The sequence below is a fragment of the Schistocerca cancellata genome, chromosome 1 (genome assembly GCF_023864275.1).
Source record: "Schistocerca cancellata isolate TAMUIC-IGC-003103 chromosome 1, iqSchCanc2.1, whole genome shotgun sequence".
In the NCBI taxonomy this organism is placed as follows: domain Eukaryota; kingdom Metazoa; phylum Arthropoda; class Insecta; order Orthoptera; family Acrididae; genus Schistocerca; species Schistocerca cancellata.
This window is the reverse complement of record NC_064626.1, coordinates 287,934,465-287,956,797: the sequence shown is the minus strand read 5'-3', so window position 1 is coordinate 287,956,797 and position 22,333 is coordinate 287,934,465. Positions and strand designations below refer to the sequence as shown.

Sequence of the window (22,333 nt, the reverse complement as noted above, 5' to 3'; positions counted from 1 at the left end):
TCTTATGTCTTTCTGTGAGCGCAGAAATGCAAAGGAGGATAATATTATTTCATGCTGGAGCCTATGCTAATCAAATATCCACCGCAACTGCATTGCTAATGCATCCATAATAATTCCGTCACCAGTATCAACAAACTGTCGCTGACTTCGCGATGCGTCGTCTTTAAGCAGATAAGTTTCAACACCAAGTGCTTTTCCCCTACAAAGACTCAACGCATTTCAAACTATTTCAATTATAATTTCTTTCATCTTTTTGTAACTAAGTTTTCTCAGTATTTACTTTACTGAAAATAAAGGAAATTTTCGTAAAATGTTGAGCCCATCCATAACAGTTATTACTACTTTTTGTTTTCTCTGCCTTATTCATTTGTTCTATTGTAGCTGTATTCTATGTGCTTTTGCGCATTCTTTTTGAGGGTGTATTTTTTATATATGTGGATATTGTACTTTTTTTGGGTCATCAGTCTTCTGACTGGTTTCATGCGACTTCCTTTCCTATGAGAACGTCTTCATCTCAGAGCAGCACTTGCAACCTAAGTCCTCAGTTATTTGATGTATGTATTCTTATCTCTGTCTTCCTCTACAGTTTTTGCCCTCTACAGCTCCCTCTAGCACCATCGAAGTCATTGCCTGATGTCTTAACAGATGTCCTATCATCCTGGCCCTTTTCATTGTCAGTGGTTTCCACATATTCTTTTCCTCTCCGATTCTGCGCAGAACCTCCTTATTTCTTACCTTATCAGTCCACCAAATTTTCAACATTTGGGTATAGCACCACATATCAAATGCTTCGCTTCTCTTCTGTTCTGGTTTTCCCATATTCCATGTTTCACCACCACACAATGCTGTACTCCAGACGTACATTCGCAAAAATTTCTTCCTCAAATTAATGCCTATGTTTGATACTAGTAGACTTCTCTTGGCAGGAATGCACTTTTTGCTAGTGTTAGTCTGCTTTTGATGTCCTCCTTGCCCTGTCCATCAATGGTTATTTTTCTGCCTAGGTAGCAAAATTTCTTAACGTCATCTACTTCGTGACCAAAAATTCTGTTGCTTAGCTTCTCGCTGTTATCATTTCTGCTATTTCTCATCACTTCCGTCTTTCTTCGATTTACTCTCAGTCTATATTCTGTACCCATTAGATAGTTCATTCTATTCAGCAGATAATGTAATTCTTCTTTACTTTCACCCAAGATAGCAATGCGTTCATCAGCGTCTCGTATCATTGATATCCTTTCACCTTGAATTTTTATTCCACTCACAAACCTTTCTTTTATTTCCATCATTGCTTCTTCGATGCACAGCTTAAAGCGTAAGGAGGAAAGAGTACATCCCTGTTTTACATCATTTTAATCCGAGCTCTTCGTTCTTGGTCGTCGACTCTTATTATTTCTTCTTGGCTCTAGTACATATTGTATACTACCAGTCTCTTCCTATTGCATACCCCTATCTTTCTCCTAATTTCGAACATTTTGCACCATTTTACATTGTTGAAAGCTTTTTCCAGGTCTACAAATCCTGTGAATATGTCTTGATTTTTCTTTAGTCTTGCTGCCATTATCAACCGCAACGTCAGAATTGCCTCTCTCATGCCTTTACCTTTTCTAATGCCAACTGGTCATCATCTAGCAGATCCTCAATTTTCTTTTAAATTCTTATGTATTTTCGTCACCAAATTGGATGCATGAGGTGTTACATTGATTGTGCCATAATTCACACACTTGTCAGCTGTTGCAGTCTTCGCAGTTGTGTGGATGATATTTTACCGACAGTCAGACGGTATGTCCCCAAACTCATACATTCCATACACTAACGTGAATAGCCGTTTTGTTGTCACTTACCCCAAATGATTTTAGATATCCCGATTGAATGTTATCTGTTTCTTCTGCCTTATTTAAGGTTGAGAGAAATCACAGACCTCCATTGAACAAAATATGTGGAGTTACTTTATACAGAGGAAAGGAGAGACGTGACGTCATACGCATATGCTTAAAAGAAAAGAATATTGTACACATGGACAGAGGCTGTAGTTTCTTGATGTAACGGCTAGACATAAGTGAAGGCCGCTAATGCAGAGCCATGGTCACAAGACTCAACTGTCATGCTGCTACTGACTCTGTGTGCATGAGAAACCGGTGACGTTTTCTTATTTGGATCCCGAATCCTTTGGTATTCTCTCCCAATACATGCGAGTTGCATGTCATACATGTTTGGAATCGTAAAATATTTAGATGCAGTGTAAAGTTCATAAACGAAAAGCGACGTACATGGATCACGTATTGATTGGTTCAAATGGCTCTGAGCACTATGAGACATAATTTCTGAGGTCATCTGTCGCCTAGAACTTAGAACTAATAAAAATTAACTAACCTAAGGACATCACACACATCCATGCCCGAGGCAGGATTCAAACCTGCGACCGTAGCGGTCGCTCGGTTCCAGGCTGTAGCGCCTAGAACCGCATGGCCACTCCGGCCGGTGATCACGTGTTGACACTACAGTAGATGAAATTACAAGAAGCTTGCTTATAGAGGATAAAAGACCTCTGTGCACATCACGTGTAGCATACATTTTACTTACATGTCTTAGATTAGTTAATAATACACACATCAATAAAAGTTTTGCATCACCCCGGTTCCCAGAACTACTGAAGATAGACGTTGACTGTGGATATTGTATCACAGACACAGTCCCTTTGACTGTTCAGAGATGTCACTGAACCCGCCCAAAGCCGGCCGAAGTGGCCGTTCGGTTCTAGGCGCTGCAGTCTGGAACGGCGAAACCGCTACGGCCGCAAGTTCGAATCCTGCCTCGGGCATGGATGTGTGTGATGTCCTTAGGTTAGTTAGGTTTAACTAGATCGAAGTTCTAGGGAACTAATGACCTCAGAAGTTGAGTCCCATAGTGCTCAGAGCCAAACCCGCCCAAAGATGTAAACAACTATGCTTGAGCAGCGCCTATTAGACGAAGAGGGTCCGACAGCCGACCTGTTCCAGTCTTTCCACCAGGAAGGAGGTACCCGGCTCGTGTTGTCTGGAGTTCAACCATGCCTAGACGGTCAATGCCGCGTTTCGATTGCGTCCACATTGTTACTTTTGTGCCAGGAAGGGCTCTCAAAAAGGGAAGTGTCCAGGTGTCTCGGGGTCAACACAAACGATGTTGTTCGGACAGGCAGGAGATACAGAGAGACAGGAGCTGTCGATGACATGCCTCGCTCAGGCCGCCCGAGGGCTACTACTGCGGTGGGTGACAGCTATCTATGGATTATGGCTCGGAGGAACCCTGATAGAAACGCCACCATGTTGAATAGTGCTTTTTCTGCAGCCACAGGACGTCGTGTTGCGACTCAAACTGTGCGCAATAGGCTGCATGATGCGCAACTTCACTCCCGACGTCCATGGCGAGGTCCGTCTTTGCAACCACGACACTAGGCAGCGTGGTACAGATGGACCCAACAACATGCCGAACGCCTTAGACACGCTGTCCAGCTAGTGCAGCAAGGTGGACGTTACCTGATGCTTAGGAGGGGGGGGGGGATTATGTGGGGCCGACGTACGCCGCTGGTGGTCATGGAAGGTGCTGTATCGGCTGTATAATACGAGAATACCACCCTCCGACCAATAGTGCAACCACATCGGCAGCATATTGGCGAGGCATTCGTCTTCATGGAAGACAATTCGCGCCCCCATCGTGGACATCTTGCGAATGACTTCCTTCAGAATAACGAAATCGCTCGATTAGAGTGACCAGCATGTTCTCCAGACATGAACCCCATTGAACATACCTGGGATGAATTGAAAAGGGCTGTTTATGAATGACGTGCCCCACCAACCACTCTGATTGATCTACGCCGAATCGCCGTTGAGGAGTGGGACAATCTGGACCAACAGTGCCTTAAAGAACTTGTGGATAGTATGCCACGACGGATACAGGCAAGCATCAATGCAAGAGGACGTGCCTGGGTATTAGAGGTATCTGTGTGTACAGCAGTCTGGACCACAACCTCTGAAGGTCTCGCTGTATGGTGGTACAACATGCAGTGTGTGGTTTTCATGAGCAATAAAAAGGGCGGTGCCGGCCAGTATGGCCGTGCAGTTCTAGGCGCTTCAGTCTGGAACCGCGTGACCGCTGCGGTCGCAGGTTCGAATCCTGCCTCGGGCATGGATGTGTGTGATGTCCTTAGGTTAGTTAGGTTTAAGTAGTTCTAAGTTCTAGGGGACTGATGACCACAGATGTTAAGTCCCATAGTGCTCAGAGCCATTTGAACCATTTTTGAAAAAGGGCGGTAATGATGTTTCTGTTAATCTCTATTCCAATTTTCTGTACAGGTGCCTGAACTCTCTGTGATGCAAAACTTCTTCTCATGTGTGTATAACCCTGGGTTCGGTGTGTGTCGGCGGTGAGGTGTGTGGACTGCTGTGGCCTGTTGTGGGGCTGTGAAATACTGAGGGCTTTGACAAACTGCCTATTGGCTTCTGTCTCGTGTTCTTCGGCCGACGTTCATCTAATGATTTTTCTGACGTTTCGCCAGCACGAGTGGCTGGCATTGTCAAAGCTTCACCCTCCATTGCCGGTGTTGAGCTGGAGCCGAGCACGCGGCCGCAGACTATATGTACTTGGCGCGATATCCTTACATTTGTCCTCTAGCCATCCCTACTTAGCCATTTTGCACTTGCTGTCGATCTCATTTTCGAGACGTTTGTATTCCTTTCTGCCTGCTTCATTTACTGCATTTTTATATTTTCTCCTTTCATCAATTCAATATTTCTCCTGTTACCGAAAGGATTTGTATTAGCCCTCGTCTTTGTACCTACTTGATCCTCTGCTACCGTGACTATTTCATCTCTCAAAGCTACCCATTCTTCTTCTACTGTATTTGTTTCCTCCATTCTTGTCAATCGTTCCCTAATGCTGTCCCTGAAGCTCTCTACAACCTCTTGCTCTTCCAGTTTATCCAGGTTCCACCTCCTCAAATTCCGACATTTCTGCAGTTTCTTCAGTTTTAATCTACAGTTCATAACCAATAGATTGTGGTCAGAGTCCACCTCTGCCCCTGGAAATGTCTTACATTTTAAAACTTGGTTCCTGAATCTCTGTCTCTATCTGAAACCTTCCAGTGTTTCCAGGCTTCTTCCATGTATACAACCTTCTTTCATGATTCTTGATGATTCAGGGATCTGACATTCCATACTCCGATCCGTAGAATGCCAGTTTTCTTTTTCCTGGTTACAACGTCCCCGCCCGGAGATTCGAATGGGGGACTATTTTACCTCCGGCATATTTTACCCAAGAGGACGCCATAATCATTTAACCATGCCCTCGGGAAAAATTACAGCTGTAGTTTCCCCTTGCTTACAGCAGTTCGCAGTACCAGCACAGCAAGGCCGTTTTGGTTAGTGTTACAAGGCCAGGTCAGTCAATCATCCAGACTGTTGCCCCTGCAACTACTGAAAAGGCTGCTGCCCCTCTTCAGGAAACACACGTTTGTCTGGCCTCTCAACAGATACCTCTCCGTTGTGGTTTCACCTACGGTATGGCTATCTGTATCGCTGAGGCACGCAAGCCTCACCACGAATGGCATGGTCCATAGTTCATGGAGGGAGGGGGGGGGGGTAAGGTATGCGCTGCAATGATTGGTTCAAATAGTACCAAATTTTTGTGAACTTCATAGTTCTTGTTCCACAGAACCGGCCTAAAAAAATTCTGTCTTTGGGACTTCGTTTTAGAAATTGCGAGAATAAACGAGTCATCATGTGTGTTGAGCCAGATCGCTGGTCGATCATCAGCGATCGGCTTGTTGTCTTTGGCGCGTCCCCGCGCATTATCATCTTTGCGTTTTCGGCTGGGGCGCGCGGGACTGCGAGAGGCAGTCGGTTTGGAGCGGCTGGTGAGACTGGTGCAGTTGTGGCTCGGGCGTAAGCACATGTGTGATTTCTGTTACGCTGGGGCTGTTTGCTAATCGTAAAACTCCTGCGGCGGTTACTGGTTGCCTGGAAGGCATTTCATATAAACTGCGTCAAGCCTCGCAGTGAGAGGGGAGTTCGGAGTTGGTGTTGTGTGAAATCTTATGGGACTTAACTGCTAAGGTCATCAGTCCCTAAGCTTACACACTACTTAACCTGAATTATCCTAAGGACAAACACACACACATCCATGCCCGAGAGAGGACTCGAACCTCCGCCGGGATCAGCCGCACAGTCCATGAATGCAGCGCCTGAGACTGCTCGGCTAATTCCGCGCGGCAGTTGGTGTTGGCCTAGATGTTTGTACAAATTGAGATGCCTGTGTGAGAAGCACGCCGTGGGCCTGTTGGTTGCTTCGCCTTTCTGGCAGCCACCGCAAGCGGATGTTCGTCCGGAATGTCTACAGTTTGTGGTGAGCATAGTGTGAACAAGTTCTCGTAGGATGTGCTCCCAGCCTGACTCTTAGCCTGTGTTATTTGTGGGTGCCGACCTCTTGTCTGTTACTGCTTCCGGGTGTCCTGTAAGATTTCACAGCAAAACTGTGTTTTTGTGGCATTCTGTGTTTCTGTCTCAGCCTCCGCCTAGAAAGGGGAAAGATGTGTGCCTTAACTGAAAAGGGGGGGGGGGGGGGGGTTCGATTGGACATCTTTTGGAAGTCCTTAATGCTGTAATTTAACCATATAAAAAAAAGGTTGTTCTTTCAGAATAAGAGTCTGTTTCTTTGGGACACTGCAGTTCAAACAGGAGTGGGGTAATATTAATGAGTATTTGTTATTCGTCAAATGAAGTGCATTTAATATCTTTCTGTTTTCTGGGGCGCGCAGCTGTGTTATTGAACTCATTTTGAAGTATTCTGTCGGGTGAATGACTGCTCCCCACTTCAGTGTATTCTTTTGAGTAGTATTGTAAGGTTTTTTGGATATTTGTCAGTGGGGTGTATTGATTCAATTTTGTTTTTCTCTTTCTTTTGAGTTACGCTGAATTGTTTAGTTTACCTGGTTATTGGCTTAACTCGCGCTTCACACACTAAATCATCTGATATTGAAATTGTTTTTTTAATTGCTGTTTAATGTCAGATAAATTCAAATGTAACTTAATTTATGTTATTTGAAATAAGTGTGTTGGATTGACCTTAATGAATTATGTGCAATCGAAGTAAGGGACCCAGTCCTTCATTAGTGCTTAACAGTGGCGTGTGGTTCGGGTTGTGAGCCCCGTGCTCGGGCCATGTGTGAACGTGACTATGTAGTTTGTGGAAAGGCATGTTACATCTACACCTACATCTACGTCTAAGTGATTGCTATTCACAATGAAGTGCCTGGCAGAGGGTTCAATGAACCGCCTTCAAGTTGTGTTCAACAGTTTCACTCAAGAAAGCCCCACGGGAAAAGTGAGAACTTCAATTTTTCTGTGCAAGCCCTGATTTCTCTTATTTTATCGTGATGATCATTTCTCCCTATGTAGGTGGGTGCCAACAGAATGTTTTTGCAATCGGAGGGATGTGGCCCAGCGGTTCTAGGCGCTACAGTCTCAAACAACGCGACCGGTACGGTCGCCCGGGCATGGATGTGTGTGATGTCCTTAGGTTAGTTAGGTTTAAGTAGTTCTAAGTTCTAGGTGATTTATGACCTCAGAAGTTAAGTACCATAGTGCTCAGAGCCATTTTGCAATCAGAGGAGAAAACTGGTGATTGACTCCAATTCACGTATCATGCCCATGGCGCTATCTCCCCAGTTTCGCGGTAATACCAAACGAGCCGCCCTTCTTTGAGCGTTTTCGATGTCATCCGTCAGTCGTACCTGATGCGGATCCCACACCGCACAGCAATACTCCAGAATAGGGCGGACAAGTGTGATGTAAGCAGTCTTTTTAGTAGACTTGCACCTTGGGGTGTTCCGCCAATGAATGGCAGTCTTCGGTTTGCTCTACGTACAACATTATCTATGTGATCGTTCCAATTTAGGTTATTTGTAATTGTAATGCCTAAGTATTTAGTTGAATTTATAGGCTTCAGATTTGTGTGACTTAACGCGTATTCGATTTTTACTAAAAATTAAGTATTGTAGTGAAAGCAATATGTGGTTTATTCAAGCGAAGCGTGCATTCATACACGTCAAATTATGGCTGATTGCATACGAGGAGCACAGTCTCAAAGGAGTGGCTTTTAGTGTTTAATCGGAGCGCTACGCAAACATCGGTGTGTAGACGTGTAGCATGTGACAGCGGTGCACTGCTAAGGATTGGGCGCTAATTTTGAATTTGATTTAAAGAAAAGTATTGCTCTTTCTACTTCAAGACAACTTGGTTTAATACAAAAGCTGTTCCTGCTTCCCCTCCCTGTTTCTCGGGCGTCAAGATGACGGTGCTGCCGCACTGGTCGGGTCATCGCCTTTTTTGTCGAGTAACGCTCTCGTTTTAGCATTAGTCTTGCTTCGTGTATCAGCGCCGTCTATTGTGCCCGAACGGTTCTAGGCCCTTCAGTCCGGAACCGCGCTGCTGCTACGGTCGCAGGTTCGAATCCTGCCTCGGGCATGGATGTGTGTGATGTCCTTAGGTTACTTAGGTTTAAGTAGTTCTAAGTTCAAGGGGACTGATGACCTCAGAAGTTAAGTCCCATAGTGGTTAGAGCCATTTGAACCGTTCGTGTATCAGCGTGTAGCTGCTCAGTGCTGCAAACGGTGACGGAGACCGTGTTCTCATGTTCTTCCTGTTGTAGCAGGAGTAGGAGGAGTGATGTTGGCAGCACTGGCGGCGGTGTGCCAGTGGGTGGGCGCCGTGGTGCTGGCGTCGCTGCTGGTCTGGTTGGTTGGCACTGCCCTGGACAAGCTGAGGCCGCTGCGGCTCCTGGACAACCTGCCGTCGCGCGCCGTCCTCATCACAGGTCAGCAACGAGCTCACCTAACGGCGTCACTTCTTAGACTGAAGCTGTACATACTCTGATCAGCCATAGCACTGTAGCCACGGAACCTATCATCAAAATAAACCCTTCCAGGGGATAGCAGTGTAACCAAGTGAGGGATAACTGCCAGTCAAATGTTCAAATGTGTATGAATTCCTACGGGACCAAACTGCTGAGGTCATCGGTCCCTAGACTTACACACTACTTGAACTTACTTATTTTATTTAATTGTACGGCTACGGCCCCCGTCGGGCAGACCGCTCGCCAGGTGCTGGTCTTTCAATTTGACGCCATTTCGGCGACCTGCAGTCGATGACGATGGTAGAATGATGATGAGGACAGCACAACACCTGGACGGAGAAAATTTCCCGACCCAGCCGGGAATCGAACCCGGGCCCAGAGGATTGACAATCCGTCACGCTGACCGACCATTCAGCTACCGGGGGCGGACGACTACTTGAACTAACTTATGCTAAGAACAACACACACATCCATGCCTGAAGGAGGACTCGAACCTCCGGTAGCAAGGGCTGTGCAATCCGTGACATGGCGCCTTACACCGCGCGGCCATTTTCCGCATTTGCCAGTCAGACACACGAACAGTACATGTACTATCAGTGAGCGAGCTGTTCGTGTGTAGGATGGGGAAGGTGCGCAGTCTAGCTGATTGATCGATGGCAGATTGTGATGGCCCAGAGGCTCGGCACGAGCATTTCGGTTCTGGTGTTCCAGGAGTATTGTGGTGTCTTCATCACGTGACGAAACCAAGGTAAAAGCACGTCCAGACGTCGCGGGGTGGGACGGCCACCTCTCGTCACAGATGTCGGACGTCGTAGACTGGGCAGACTTGTAGAAAAGGGCAGGTGGCGAACCGTCACGAAACTTATATAAGAGTTTAATGATGGGCAGAGTACAAGTGGTCTGAACACACAGTGCACCGAACACTCCTAAAGATGAGTCTCCACAGCCGATGACACATGCATGTGCCAGTGTTAACACCACGACATTGGAAACTACGACTGAAATACGCACGTAACCGTCGACACTGGACGTTGGCGCAGTGGCAGAGCGTTTCATGATTTGATGAATCCCGATACCTCCTTCATTATGTCGATGGGAGTGAGCGAATCCGTCTGCTTCCAGGGGAACAGCCCCTTGACACCTGTAATGTGGGACGGAGAGAAGCTGGCGGCGTTCCATTATACGCTGGGGAACACATCCATGGGTCCAGTGGAGCTTGTGCAATGCATCATGGTGGCCAAGGAATATTGTACACTGTTTGCAAACCACGTACACCCCTTCATGACGATCATGTTTTCCGACAGCAGTGGCATTTTTAAACAAGATAATGCGCCATGTGAAAAGGCCAAGAGTGTGATGGAGTTGGCGTGTTTCAATTGATGTGCTGGCCCCCCCAGCCACCAACTCTGAACCCTATCGGACACATCTGGGATGTGATTGAATGTGGCGTCAGACCTCATTCCCCCCCTTCCGGGATTTATGGGAAGTAAGTAATCTGTGTGTGCAGATGTGCGACCTGCCAAGGTCCCATTGCTTCCATGCCACAAAGTGTCGACTCTGTTACCCGTGCCAAAGGTGGACATACCGGCTACTAGCTAAGTGGTCATAGTATTCTGGCTGATCAGTGTACATTGTATATATGTGTCCCCCACAGTAAATGGATATAATTTATTTTTCAGGATGAATTTTTAAACTTCCTGGCAGATTAAAACTATGTGTCGAGCCGAGACTGAAACATGGGATCTTTACCGCCAAAGCTACCGCTAGAGGCACTTTCGGAAGCGGAGCTGTGTTGGCGGGTGAAGATTCGTGCTTTTACGGCTCCGTTGGTAAAGCTCTATCCCGGGACAGGCGAAGCTCCTAGGTTTGAGTCCCGGTCCATTTGACATTTTTAATCTTCCAGGAAGTTTCAGATCAGTGCGCTCTCCACGGCCGAGTGAAAATTCCTCCTGGCAACAGTCCCCTCGCCTGTGGCTAATCATTTCTCTGTTACATCCTTACTTCCAGGATGTTCAGCCCCGCAAGGAATTCAGGAATAATTCTGTGGACTCTGGAACGCGTGGGAGGGATACTGGCGGAAGTGGAGTTGTGAAGGCGGGTCACGAGTCACGCTTCGATATCTATCAGTAGAGCACTTAACCCGCGAATGTCAAAGGTGCCAGTATCGGTTCCCGGTTCGTCATACATCAGGAAGCTTCGTAATTTCTCTCGAGATCCAGATCTTGAAGAAACTTAAAAATTTTCTTGATGTTTTTATCCGCTGCCGAGATACATAGGTTCAAATTTACCTAACTTATGCAAATAAAATATGCTCGTATATTCCTGTATGAAGCGGAAACGTAGTTTATAAAGTGACGTAGCAGGGAGAAATATGCTGCAAAGTCTCTCATTTATTGTCATAAGGTTTCTGGGAAGCCAATATTGTAGTAGCGAACCACATGCGAGACATTTTGCACTTAAAATCCGGTCTGAGGTGTAAAATGAATTTTGCGGTATTTCCTTTTCATGTAAGTGAATTATCAAAGCCGGCCGCGGTGGCCGAGCGGTTCTAGGCACTACAGTCTGAAACCACGTGACCGCTACGGTCGCAGGTTCGAAACCTTCCTCGGGCATGGATGTGTATGATGTCCTTAGGTTAGTTAGGTTTAAGTAGTTCTAAGTTCTAGGGGACTGATGACCTCAGATGTTAAGTCCCATAATGCTCAGAGCCATTTTAAACTATCAAATTTTACGAACCAATACATTTCTTCTCATATGAGTGACATGACCTTTTGCAGCAGTGAGAAGAAGGGAACCAGCAGAAAAATAGTTCTATCGAAAAAAGAAAAGTGTGAATAGGCTCCTGTTTCACTCTGACTGAAAATTGGGGTATCGGTTACTTGAATCTGTTTTAGTCAGCACCTTTAAAAATTTCCCCAAGACATATTGGTGCTTCTTTACGCTGAGAGAGAAGGAGACAGTGGCAACGGGAAAGACAAGAAGTAATAAATATTAGAAGATAGGAGACCGTCGTTGTGCTGCAGTTGACTGTGACGGAACAGTTCTAGGGAAAGAATGAAGGTAACAGTGCCAGTGGGACATGAATAAAAATAAGGAGAGATTGTATCTAGTTGAAAGCCAGTGATAATGAGAGTCTATGATACTGACGAACAGGAAGAGAGAGATAGTGACAGCAAGAAGAAACAGTAGCAGTGGGAACGAATGAATGAAATACCAGCAGTAAAATAGAGCAAGAAAGAGACAGTGATAGAGAGTGGAAACAGTAAAAGTAGGACAGAACGAAAGAGATTGTGACTGTGAGACAGGAGAAAGTGACAGCAACTTACAGCGATGAAGTAGTGGGTGTGAGAGAGGTGCAGTTAGCGGGGCTTGTGAGAGAGGGAAATGAGTTGCATGATAAAAAGAGTGCGAGTATATTTACATGTCAACGTTTCTGGGAACATTTCAATGGTGCTGAGAAAGAATGAGGCAGCTAGTACCCTAGTTTTCAGTCTGAATCTCTTAAATAAACAGGAACACATTCGCACTGTTTGTTCTCCAATAGAAGTATTTTTCGCTGGTAGTTTACATGACTGAAGTTCGTAATGAACAGAATTGTTTTGCATTTGTTAGAATTAATTTCACCTTGCAGACAGTGATGTTTGGTTTGTGGGGCGCTCAACTGCGCGGTCGTCAGAACTCGTACAAAGTCCCAATTTTTACACTGTCCAATCTAGCCACCGTCACGAATGATGATGATGAAGATGAAATGATGAGAAAAACACAAACACCCAGTCCCCGGACAGAGAAAATCCCCCAACCCGGTCGGGAATCGAAGCCGGGACCCCTTCCAGACAGTGCATATAAGGGCAATTTTATCCAGATGTCTCTGGAGATACTCAACAATATACAACGACGTGACAAAAGTCATAGAATACTTCCTAGTATCGTTTGGGACCTACTTTTGCCCGACGATGTGCAGTAACGCTACATGGCGTGGGCTCGATAAATCGTTGGAAGTCCCCAGCAGAAATAGTGAGCCATGCTAGTCTCTACAGCCGTCCATAACTGCGAAATTATTGCCGGTGAAGGATTTTGTGCACTACTGCCCTCTCGTTTATGTCCCGTAACTGTTGAATGAGATTACCATCGGGCGATCTGGGTAGCCAAATCATTCGCGCGAAATGTCCAGAATGTTCTTCAAATGAATCGTCGACAGTTGTGGCCCGGTGACATAACGCACTGCCATCCATAGAAATTCCATCGTTGTTTGAGAAAATGGAGTCCATGAATGATTGTAAATGGTCTCCAAGTATCCGAACATAACCATTTCCAGTCAGTGACCGGTATGATCGGTTCATTTGGACCGGAGGACCTGGAGGCCCCAGTCTATTCCATGTAAACGCAGCCCACACCATTGTGGAGCAACCACCACTTTGCACAGTACGTCGTTCACAACTGAAGTCTCTACCGAAACTGCCTGACAGATTAAAACTGTGTGCCGGACCGAGACTCGAACTCTGGACCTTTGTCTTTCGCGGGCAAGTGCTATACCATCTGATCTACCCAGGCACAACTCACAACCCGTCCACACAACTTCAGTTCTGCCAGCACCTCGTCTCTTACCTTCCAAACTTCACAGAAGCTCTTCTGTGGCTAAGCCATGTCTCCGCAATATCCTTTCTTCCAGGAGTGCTAGTTCTGCAAGGTTTGTAGAAGAGCTTCTGTGGTGTTTGGAAGGTAGGAGACGAGGTACTGGTAGAATTGAAGCAGTGAGGACGGGTCGTGAATCGTGCTTGGGTAGCTCAGTTGGTAGAGAACTTGCCCGCGAAAGGCAAACGTCCCGAGTTCGAGTCTCCGTCCGGCACACAGTTTTAATCTGTCAGGAAGTTTCATATCAGCGCACACTCCACTGCAGAGTGAAAATCTCATTCTGTAAAGTCTCTACCATCAGCTCTCACCAACTGAAACCGGGACTCTTCTGATCAGGCCAAGGTTTTCGAGTCGTCTATAGTCCAACCGACATGGTCACGAACCCTGGAGAGGCGCTGCAGGGGGTGTCATTCTGTTACCAAAGGCTCTCGTGTCGGTCGTCCGCTGCCATAGCCCAATAACGCCAAATTTCGCAGCAATGTCCTAAAGGATGCGTTCATCGTGCGTCCCACATTGATATCGGCGGTTGTTTTTCGTGCAGTGTTGCTTGTGCGTCAGCACCAACAGCTCTACGCAAACTGCGCTGCTTTCGGTTGTGAAGTGAAGGCCGTTGGCCACTGCGTTGTCTATGGTGAGAGGTAGTGCCTTAAATTAGCTATTCTCGACACACTCTTGACACTATGGATCTCGGAATATTGAATTCCCTAACGATTTCCGAAATGGAATGTCCAGTGTGTCTACCTGCAACTACGATACCGTGCTCATATCTGTTAATTCCCGTCGTGCTGCCATAATCACGTCGGAAACCTTTTCACATTAATCACCTGAGTACAAATGATTGCTCCGTCAATGCACTGCCCTTTTATACCACGTACACGTGATACGATTGCCATCTGTATTCTTTCATATTGCTACTCCATGAATCGTGTCACCTCAGTGTAGTTTTGGTTGTGGCCGTTGTCGAACAGCGAGACACCGTCGGCGTACGGCATGCTTTCCCGTTGTGGTCGCTCTAGGCACAACCACAGTCAGGGGAGCCGCCCACCACACCCAAACAGGTGCGGCACTTGAAGCCCTGGCCATACAGAACGCGGTCTGCGACCTCGAGTCGCGGCGGGATGCCCGCGACGTTGATATCGTGTCGGTCACACAAAGGCGGTCTTCCCGCCCCGGCGACATGCCAGCCGCCGCGGCGAGCGCCAGTCTGTCTCAAAAAGAATATTTTCGAGAAGGCCGATGCATGGAGGGATTTAGCTACTAAACTGGTTGCAAATGGTAAATGTTTCCGCAAAAAAATTATTTTATTTTATTTATTTATCGTATGATGATACAGAGCTTGGATCAAATACATAATTTTATGAATATACAGTGTAAGAAATGACAAGCAAAATACAGGTGCAGAAACAAATGTCCAAAGTATTAAGCTAAATTATGTACATATTCACAAGTTCTTAGATTTCTAAGTCCAATGTGTTGAGCCAGTTGAGCCCTTCAGGTGATGCATGGTGGATGTCATTTATTGATCCCCCGAAGGCTCGTTTCGGGCATTCGGCAACAATGTGATTTATTGTTTGCAGGGCAGCTCCACAGTCACAATCTGGATTGCCCAACCCCTTTTGTGCTTTAGATATCCGCAGTTCCCTTGTCCTGTTCGGATGCGGTTGATGGTTCTTCACTGGCATCTGGAGAGTGTGAAACCTGGCACTCGCATGGAAGGCTTTTCAACCACATGACCGTTGAACACTGACGATTCTTCCCACTGACTTTTCCATATTTCGTTGATGTTAAAGTCGGAGGCTTCAAGATGTTGTGCAGTTCGCCAAGCTGGTTTTCTTGACCTCAGACGCTATGTTCTGCTATTAACATATCGCTGTGTACTGGTAGTGGGGGGTTCTTCTGAATGATCTTCAGGAGAGCATCTGATCTTCGTAGAGCTGGAGGTCGGATGTTACTTAAAACTGGTAGCCATGCAGTTTGAGTGCTACGTATGCAGCCTGTGATAAGTCGCATTGTCTAGTTGAGTTTAACATCTATCTTGCTATAGTGAGCGCTTTTCATCCAAGTTGGACAACAGTATTCAGCGACAGAGTATGATAGCGTCAAAGCAGTTCAAATGGTTCAAATGGCTCTGAGCACTATGGGACTTAACATCTATGGTCATCAGTCCCCTAGAACTTAGAACTACTTAAACCTAACTAACCTAAGGACAGCACACAACAACCAGCCATCACGAGGCAGAGAAAATCCCTGACCCCGCCGGGAATCGAACCCGGGAACCCGGGCGTGGGAAGCGAGAACGCTACTGCACGACCACGAGATGCGGGCGTCAAAGCAGTTGATACTAGCGTTTGATCGCTGTAACCGCTAGTGGAACCAGCAAGCTTCTGAATATTATTACGGGTCTTGACTTTGCGGCCACGTTGGAGAGATGTTGTCGGAAAGTTAGCGACCAATCGAGTGTTATTCCGAGGTACTTCGATATGCTGCAGTACCTCAAGGTTTGGTTGGTTGGTTTGGGGAAGGAGACCAGACAGCGTGGTCATCGGTCTCATCGGATTAGGGAAGGATTGGGAAGGAAGTCGGCCGTGCCCTTTCAGAGGAACCATCCCGGCATTTGCCTGGAGTGATTTAGGGAAATCACGGAAAACCTAAATAAGGATGGCCGGACGCGGGATTGAACCTCAAGGTTTGTCCTCGGACTTTAACTTCTGGTTTATAGTCGGAGTGTCTGTTCCGTAGGTGGAATGCTGAAGTAAGTTTTCTGAGGGTTTAGGCGGAGGCACCATTTCCTGAAGTATGTGTCCAGGATTTCCATGTCGGCAGTTAATGTGCTTTCAGCAGTAGTGAAACTGGAGCTCTAGGTCAAAAGATGTCATCAGCATATATGAATTTCCATGAGGTTGTGGCTGGTAGGTCATAAATATATAAGTTGAAAAGGGGGGAAAGGTTACTCGCGTCCGTGACATGCCCCAAGTCACACGTGCCTCCTGAGTGGTGCTAAATGAGTAACAACAACAGGATGAGACCGAACTGCCCGAAAAGGCCTCCCGGTCATAGAATGCAGAGCAAAAATTTATTTTCACACATGCAATAGGTTGCATAAATTGGAGTGCAGTACAATTTTGAGCCCTAGAAATCAGTGTATATTGCATCTCAAAACATCTGAAACACTTTACAACAAGTGTGTGAGCAACCTTGTGATCAAAACGGAATGCAACACGTAGAAAATCGATCTTCATATAGGCCAATTACGTGTCTCATTCAAACGAAAATTGTCGAGCCGTACATGGCACTTTCGATGTCAAATCGAATTATTTCCATGCTTGTTTCTCGCACAAGCAACCGAAGATGTTATTCCACTCACTTGTTTTATAATATAATTTAAGGCAATACCTCCTGTCTTACGAGAAATTGTATGTTTAACACTTGCAGTCTGTAAAGAGTTTACACACTCGTTAAAACTGAGCAAAGCCTCAGGGCCCGATGGAATCCATATTAAATTTTATACCGTAGATGAGTTAGCCCCTCTGTTAACTACAATCAATCATAGATACCTCGAACAAAAAGCTGTGCCCAACAACTTGAAGAAAGCGTGGGTCACATCCGTCTATAAGAAGGATAGCAGAACTGATCCAAAAAACTACCGCCTAATAGCCTTCACGCAGATTTGTTGTATCTTAGAACACATTCAGAGCTCAAATATGATGAGGTATCTCGAAGAGAATGACCTCCATATCAACCAGCAAGGATTTCGAAAACATCGACCATGTGAAAACTAACTCTCACTTTCCTCATGTGACATACTGAAAGCCATAAATAAAGGCAATGAAGTAGATGTAGTATTTCTCGATTTCCGGAAAGCATTTGACTTAGTACTGTATCTATGCTTACTATCAAAAATATGACTGTATCAACTGAAATTTGTGATTGGTTTGAGGAGTATTTGTTAGCGAGGATTCAGCAAGCTACAGGGTCCCAATTATTGAACTATATGAAATAAGATCGTCATAACTTTTGAACGGTTTGCATTAGGACGTTCAAACTGCACGGTTGACCACAGGTCATGATGGGAATTAGTATGCGCATGCACGATTTGGTTTAACGACGAAGCCCACTTTCATTTGGATGGGACTGTGAATAAGCAAAATTGGCGCATTTGGAGGATTCCGCTTTTCGCGGTCGAGAAGCCTCTTCACCCTCAATGAGTGACTGTGCGGTGTGCAGTGTCCAGTCACGGAACAATCGCTATCATATTTCTTGATGGCACTTTGATTACCGAACGGTATGTGAAGGCTTTGGAAGATGATTTCATCCCCATTACCCAAAGTGACCCTGATTTCGACGAGATGTGTTAGATGTAAGACGAAAAGCGACCCCCTCAAAGCTGGAACGTTTGATATCCTAGAGAAGCACTCTGGGGACTGCATTATCGCTCTAAGGTGCCCAGAGGCCACTGGCATGGGCCTCGATTGGTCGCCATATTCTCCAGATCTTAACATATGCGACTCCTTTCTGTGGGGCTATGTTAAAGACAAGGTGTACACCAATAACCTCAAACCCATTGCTGAGCTGAAAACAGCTATTCAAGATGTCATCGACAGCATCGATGTTCCGAAACTTCAGCGGGTCATGAATTTTGCTATTCATCTGCGCCACATCATCGCCAATGATGGCAGGCATATCGAAGATGCCGTAACCTAAATCCGAATATCTGTAGTAACGCTTACATGTTGCACGCCGTAATTTTTAAGTAATTTACGTTTCTTTCTTTCATGTAGTTCAATAATTGTCACCCTGCATCTGTGCTGGAGAGCCGTCAACAGATGTCTACGTAACATCAGATGTACCCCAGGTAGTGTGTTGAGACCCTTGCTGTTCATGTTGTGTATTTATGATCTTGCGGACAATATTAATAGTAACCTGGGATTTATGCCGATCTGTTGTGAAGTACTGCCGGCCGGAGTGGCCGTGCGGTTCTAGGCGCTACAGTCTGGAACCGAGCGACCGCAACGGTCGCAGGTTCGAATCCTGCCTCGGGCATTGGTGTGTGTGATGTCCTTAGGTTTAATTAGTTATAAGTTCTAGGCGACTGATGACCTCAGAAGTTAAGTCGCATAGTGCTCAGAGCCATTTGAACCATTTTTTTGTGAAGTACTGTCAGAAAGAAGCTGCGTAAATATTCATTCAGATATTACTAAAATTTCTATGTGTACACACATTGGTAACTTGCCTTAAATGTTCAGAAATTTAAAACTGTGACACACACAAAACGAAAAAAACGTAGTATCCGGTGACAGCAATATCAACAAGTTACAGTTGGAATCAACCAAATCGTACAAATTCCTGGTTGTAACACTTTATAGGGATATGAGATGGAACGATCACATAGGCGCTGTTATGAGTAGGGGAGGTCAGGCATCAGAGTTTGGTTTATTGGTAGAGTAGTGGGGAAATGTCGTCAATCTACAAAGGCGACTGCTTAAAAATCAACCGTCTGGCCCATCCTAGAATGTTTATGTGTGCGAGAGCCATACGAAACAGGAGTATCAGGTGACTTTGAACGTATACAGAGAAGGACAGCACTAATGACCAAAGGGACAGTGTCACTGAGATGAAAGAACTGAAATGCTGGTACTTGAAAACAGACACGAACTAGCCCGAGAAACCCTACTTTCAAAGTTAAATAAAGACTCTAGGAATACACTACAAAATCTTACGTATAGTTCTCATGTGGATCGTGTGCACAAGGTTAGACAAATTACAGCATATACAGAGGCATTTAAACAGTCATTTTTTGCGCGTTCCATATGTGAATGGAACGGGAAAAAGCCCTTACAGCTGGTACAATGGGACATACCCACTCCCATACACTTACAGCAGTTTCCAGAATATAGAGAAAGATGAAGAATTTTGTCTGGATACACAAAAAAAGAAATTAGACCTTGCAAATAGTTTCGCAGAGTTATCGCTTGGTTATCTTTCCTTTAAAGATATTCATTTATTGTAGTGTAATACTGTAGTAGTCAACGAAACTGCCCTTTACTGAGAATGTATCACAGGTAGCTCTGCAGCTAACTGCGTTATGAGATACTAGAGAGATTGTCTCTGTGACTACGACGGGCTTGATAAGCTTTGACACAGTTCAGATAATTTGTTGTGTAGTTGTGCAAAACGTGCAAAATTTTAATCCAACGTTGTCTTACTGTCGTGAAAACGATAAAATGTTCTGCCTGAACTGAAAATGCGACTGTTCTGCTTTTGTTCGTATTTGCGAGGTATATGGAAAAACAACATTTACAACAGAATTAATGATAAATGAATTACTGTAGTGCCATGTGGGGTAGCCGCGCGGTCTCAGGCGCCTTTTCACAGTCCGTTCGGCTTCCCCCGTCGGAGGTTCGAGTCCTCCCTCGGGCATGGGTGTGTGTGTTGTTCATAGCGTAAGTTAGTTTAAGTTAGATTAAGTAGTTTGTAGGCTTAGGGACCGATGACCTCAGCAGTTTGGTCCCATAAGACCTTACCACAAATTTACATTTACTAATGTAGTCTTTAAAATACACTCCTGGAAATGGAAAAAAGAACACATTGACACCGGTGTGTCAGACCCACCATACTTGCTCCGGACACTGCGAGAGGGCTGTACAAGCAATGATCACACGCACGGCACAGCGGACACACCAGGAACCGCGGTGTTGGCCGTCGAATGGCTCTAGCTGCGCAGCATTTGTGCACCGCCGCCGTCAGTGTCAGCCAGTTTGCCGTGGCATACGGAGCTCCATCGCAGTCTTTAACACTGGTAGCATGCCGCGACAGCGTGGACGTGAACCGTATGTGCAGTTGACGGACTTTGAGCGAGGGCGTATAGTGGGCATGCGGGAGGCCGGGTGGACGTACCGCCGAATTGCTCAACACGTGGGGCGTGAGGTCTCCACAGTACATCGATGTTGTCGCCAGTGGTCGGCGGAAGGTGCACGTGCTCGTCGACCTGGGACCGGACCGCAGCGACGCACGGATGCACGCCAAGACCGTAGGATCCTACGCAGTGCCGTAGGGGACCGCACCGCCACTTCCCAGCAAATTAGGGACACTGTTGCTCCTGGGGTATCGGCGAGGACCATTCGCGACCGTCTCCATGAAGCTGGGCTACGGTCCCGCACACCGTTAGGCCGTCTTCCGCTCACGCCCCAACATCGTGCAGCCCGCCTCCAGTGGTGTCGCGACAGGCGTGAATGGAGGGACGAATGGAGACGTGTCGTCTTCAGCGATGAGAGTCGCTTCTGCCTTGGTGCCAATGATGGTCGTATGCGTGTTTGGCGCCGTGCAGGTGAGCGCCACAATCAGGACTGCATACGACCGAGGCACACAGGGCCAACACCCGGCATCATGGTGTGGGGAGCGATCTCCTACACTGGCCGTACACCACTGGTGATCGTCGAGGGGACACTGAATAGTGCACGGTACATCCAAACCGTCATCGAACCCATCGTTCTACCATTCCTAGACCGGCAAGGGAACTTGCTGTTCCAACAGGACAATGCACGTCCGCATGTATCCCGTGCCACCCTACGTGCTCTAGAAGGTGTAAGTCAACTACCCTGGCCAGCAAGATCTCCGGATCTGTCCCCCATTGAGCATGTTTGGGACTGGATGAAGCGTCGTCTCACGCGGTCTGCACGTCCAGCACGAACGCTGGTCCAACTGAGGCGCCAGGTGGAAATGGCATGGCAAGCCGTTCCACAGGACTACATGCAGCATCTCTACGATCGTCTCCATGAGAGAATAGCAGCCTGCATTGCTGCGAAAGGTGGATATACACTGTACTAGTGCCGACATTGTGCATGCTCTGTTGCCTGTGTCTATGTGCCTGTGGTTCTGTCAGTGTGATCATGTGATGTATCTGACCCCAGGAATGTGTCAATAAAGTTTCCCCTTCCTGGGACAATGAATTCACGGTGTTCTTATTTCAATTTCCAGGAGTGTATTTTGACTTTTCTTGCTTTAGTGTTATGGCCTTATTAGATACAAAAAGGAAATGGAAATGAGCGTATGGCATCGTTGCCCGGAAGGCCCCTATTCGGGTAAGTTCGGCCGCTATGTGCAAGTCTTATTTCATTCGACGCCGTATTGGGCGACTTGTTCGCCGGTGATGAGGATGAAATGCTGGAAAGGACAACACAACGCCCAGTCCCTGAGCGGAGAAAATCTCTAACCCAGCCGGGAATCGAACCCAGGCCCGCTTGAATGGGAGGCGAGCACGTTACCACCCAGCTAAGCAGGCGGACCATTAAATACGAATATCTGTTTAATGAATGCTTCCCGAAAGCTTCTTTGACCTGAGCTAAGAAACTGTTGAACTGAAAAATATTTAACCTGAAGAACTCACAGGATTTTGTCTTCGTTTCATAAATGGCGATTGATATGTGTCGAAAACGAAATTTTGTCAAGCATTGTCTTAAAGATAGGATGTGTTTCAACTTTTGCATTATGCAAGTGTTGGAGTAGAGTGTCTCTTCTTCATCATTTTCTTCCGGAAGCAAGTACAACAATAATTCACCATCACTAATTTGAGGCAGGTGCGTGTTTATCCACGAAATGGTCACGAGTGAGCTGCAGGCTGCGGCACTGGCCCGTGGCTCGCTCGACGCCTGCGCGCACAAATAAAGTACTTTGATATCTATTTTCTTCATGCTGTAGTGAGATATGCCTTTCGTTACAACTTCAAAAACAATTTCGATATATTATCAACATTTGGTACGCAGCAACATATCATCTAAAACGAAAGAAACATAAACCAGCCAGCGACCATATTTTTCATTAC

At 46.2% G+C, this 22,333-nt stretch overlaps 1 protein-coding gene across 1 annotated transcript in view; it reads left to right on the top strand.

Moving 5' to 3' along the window:
* The window catches only part of LOC126171554 (estradiol 17-beta-dehydrogenase 2-like), a 174,910-nt gene that overhangs the window by 12,798 nt on the left and 139,779 nt on the right, over positions 1-22,333 (top strand). Inside the window, exon 2 of the mRNA XM_049920809.1 lies at positions 8,680-8,844. Within this exon, the coding sequence (XP_049776766.1) occupies positions 8,697-8,844 (148 nt within the window). The 5' untranslated portion in view covers positions 8,680-8,696. The remainder of the gene's footprint in view (positions 1-8,679; positions 8,845-22,333) is intronic.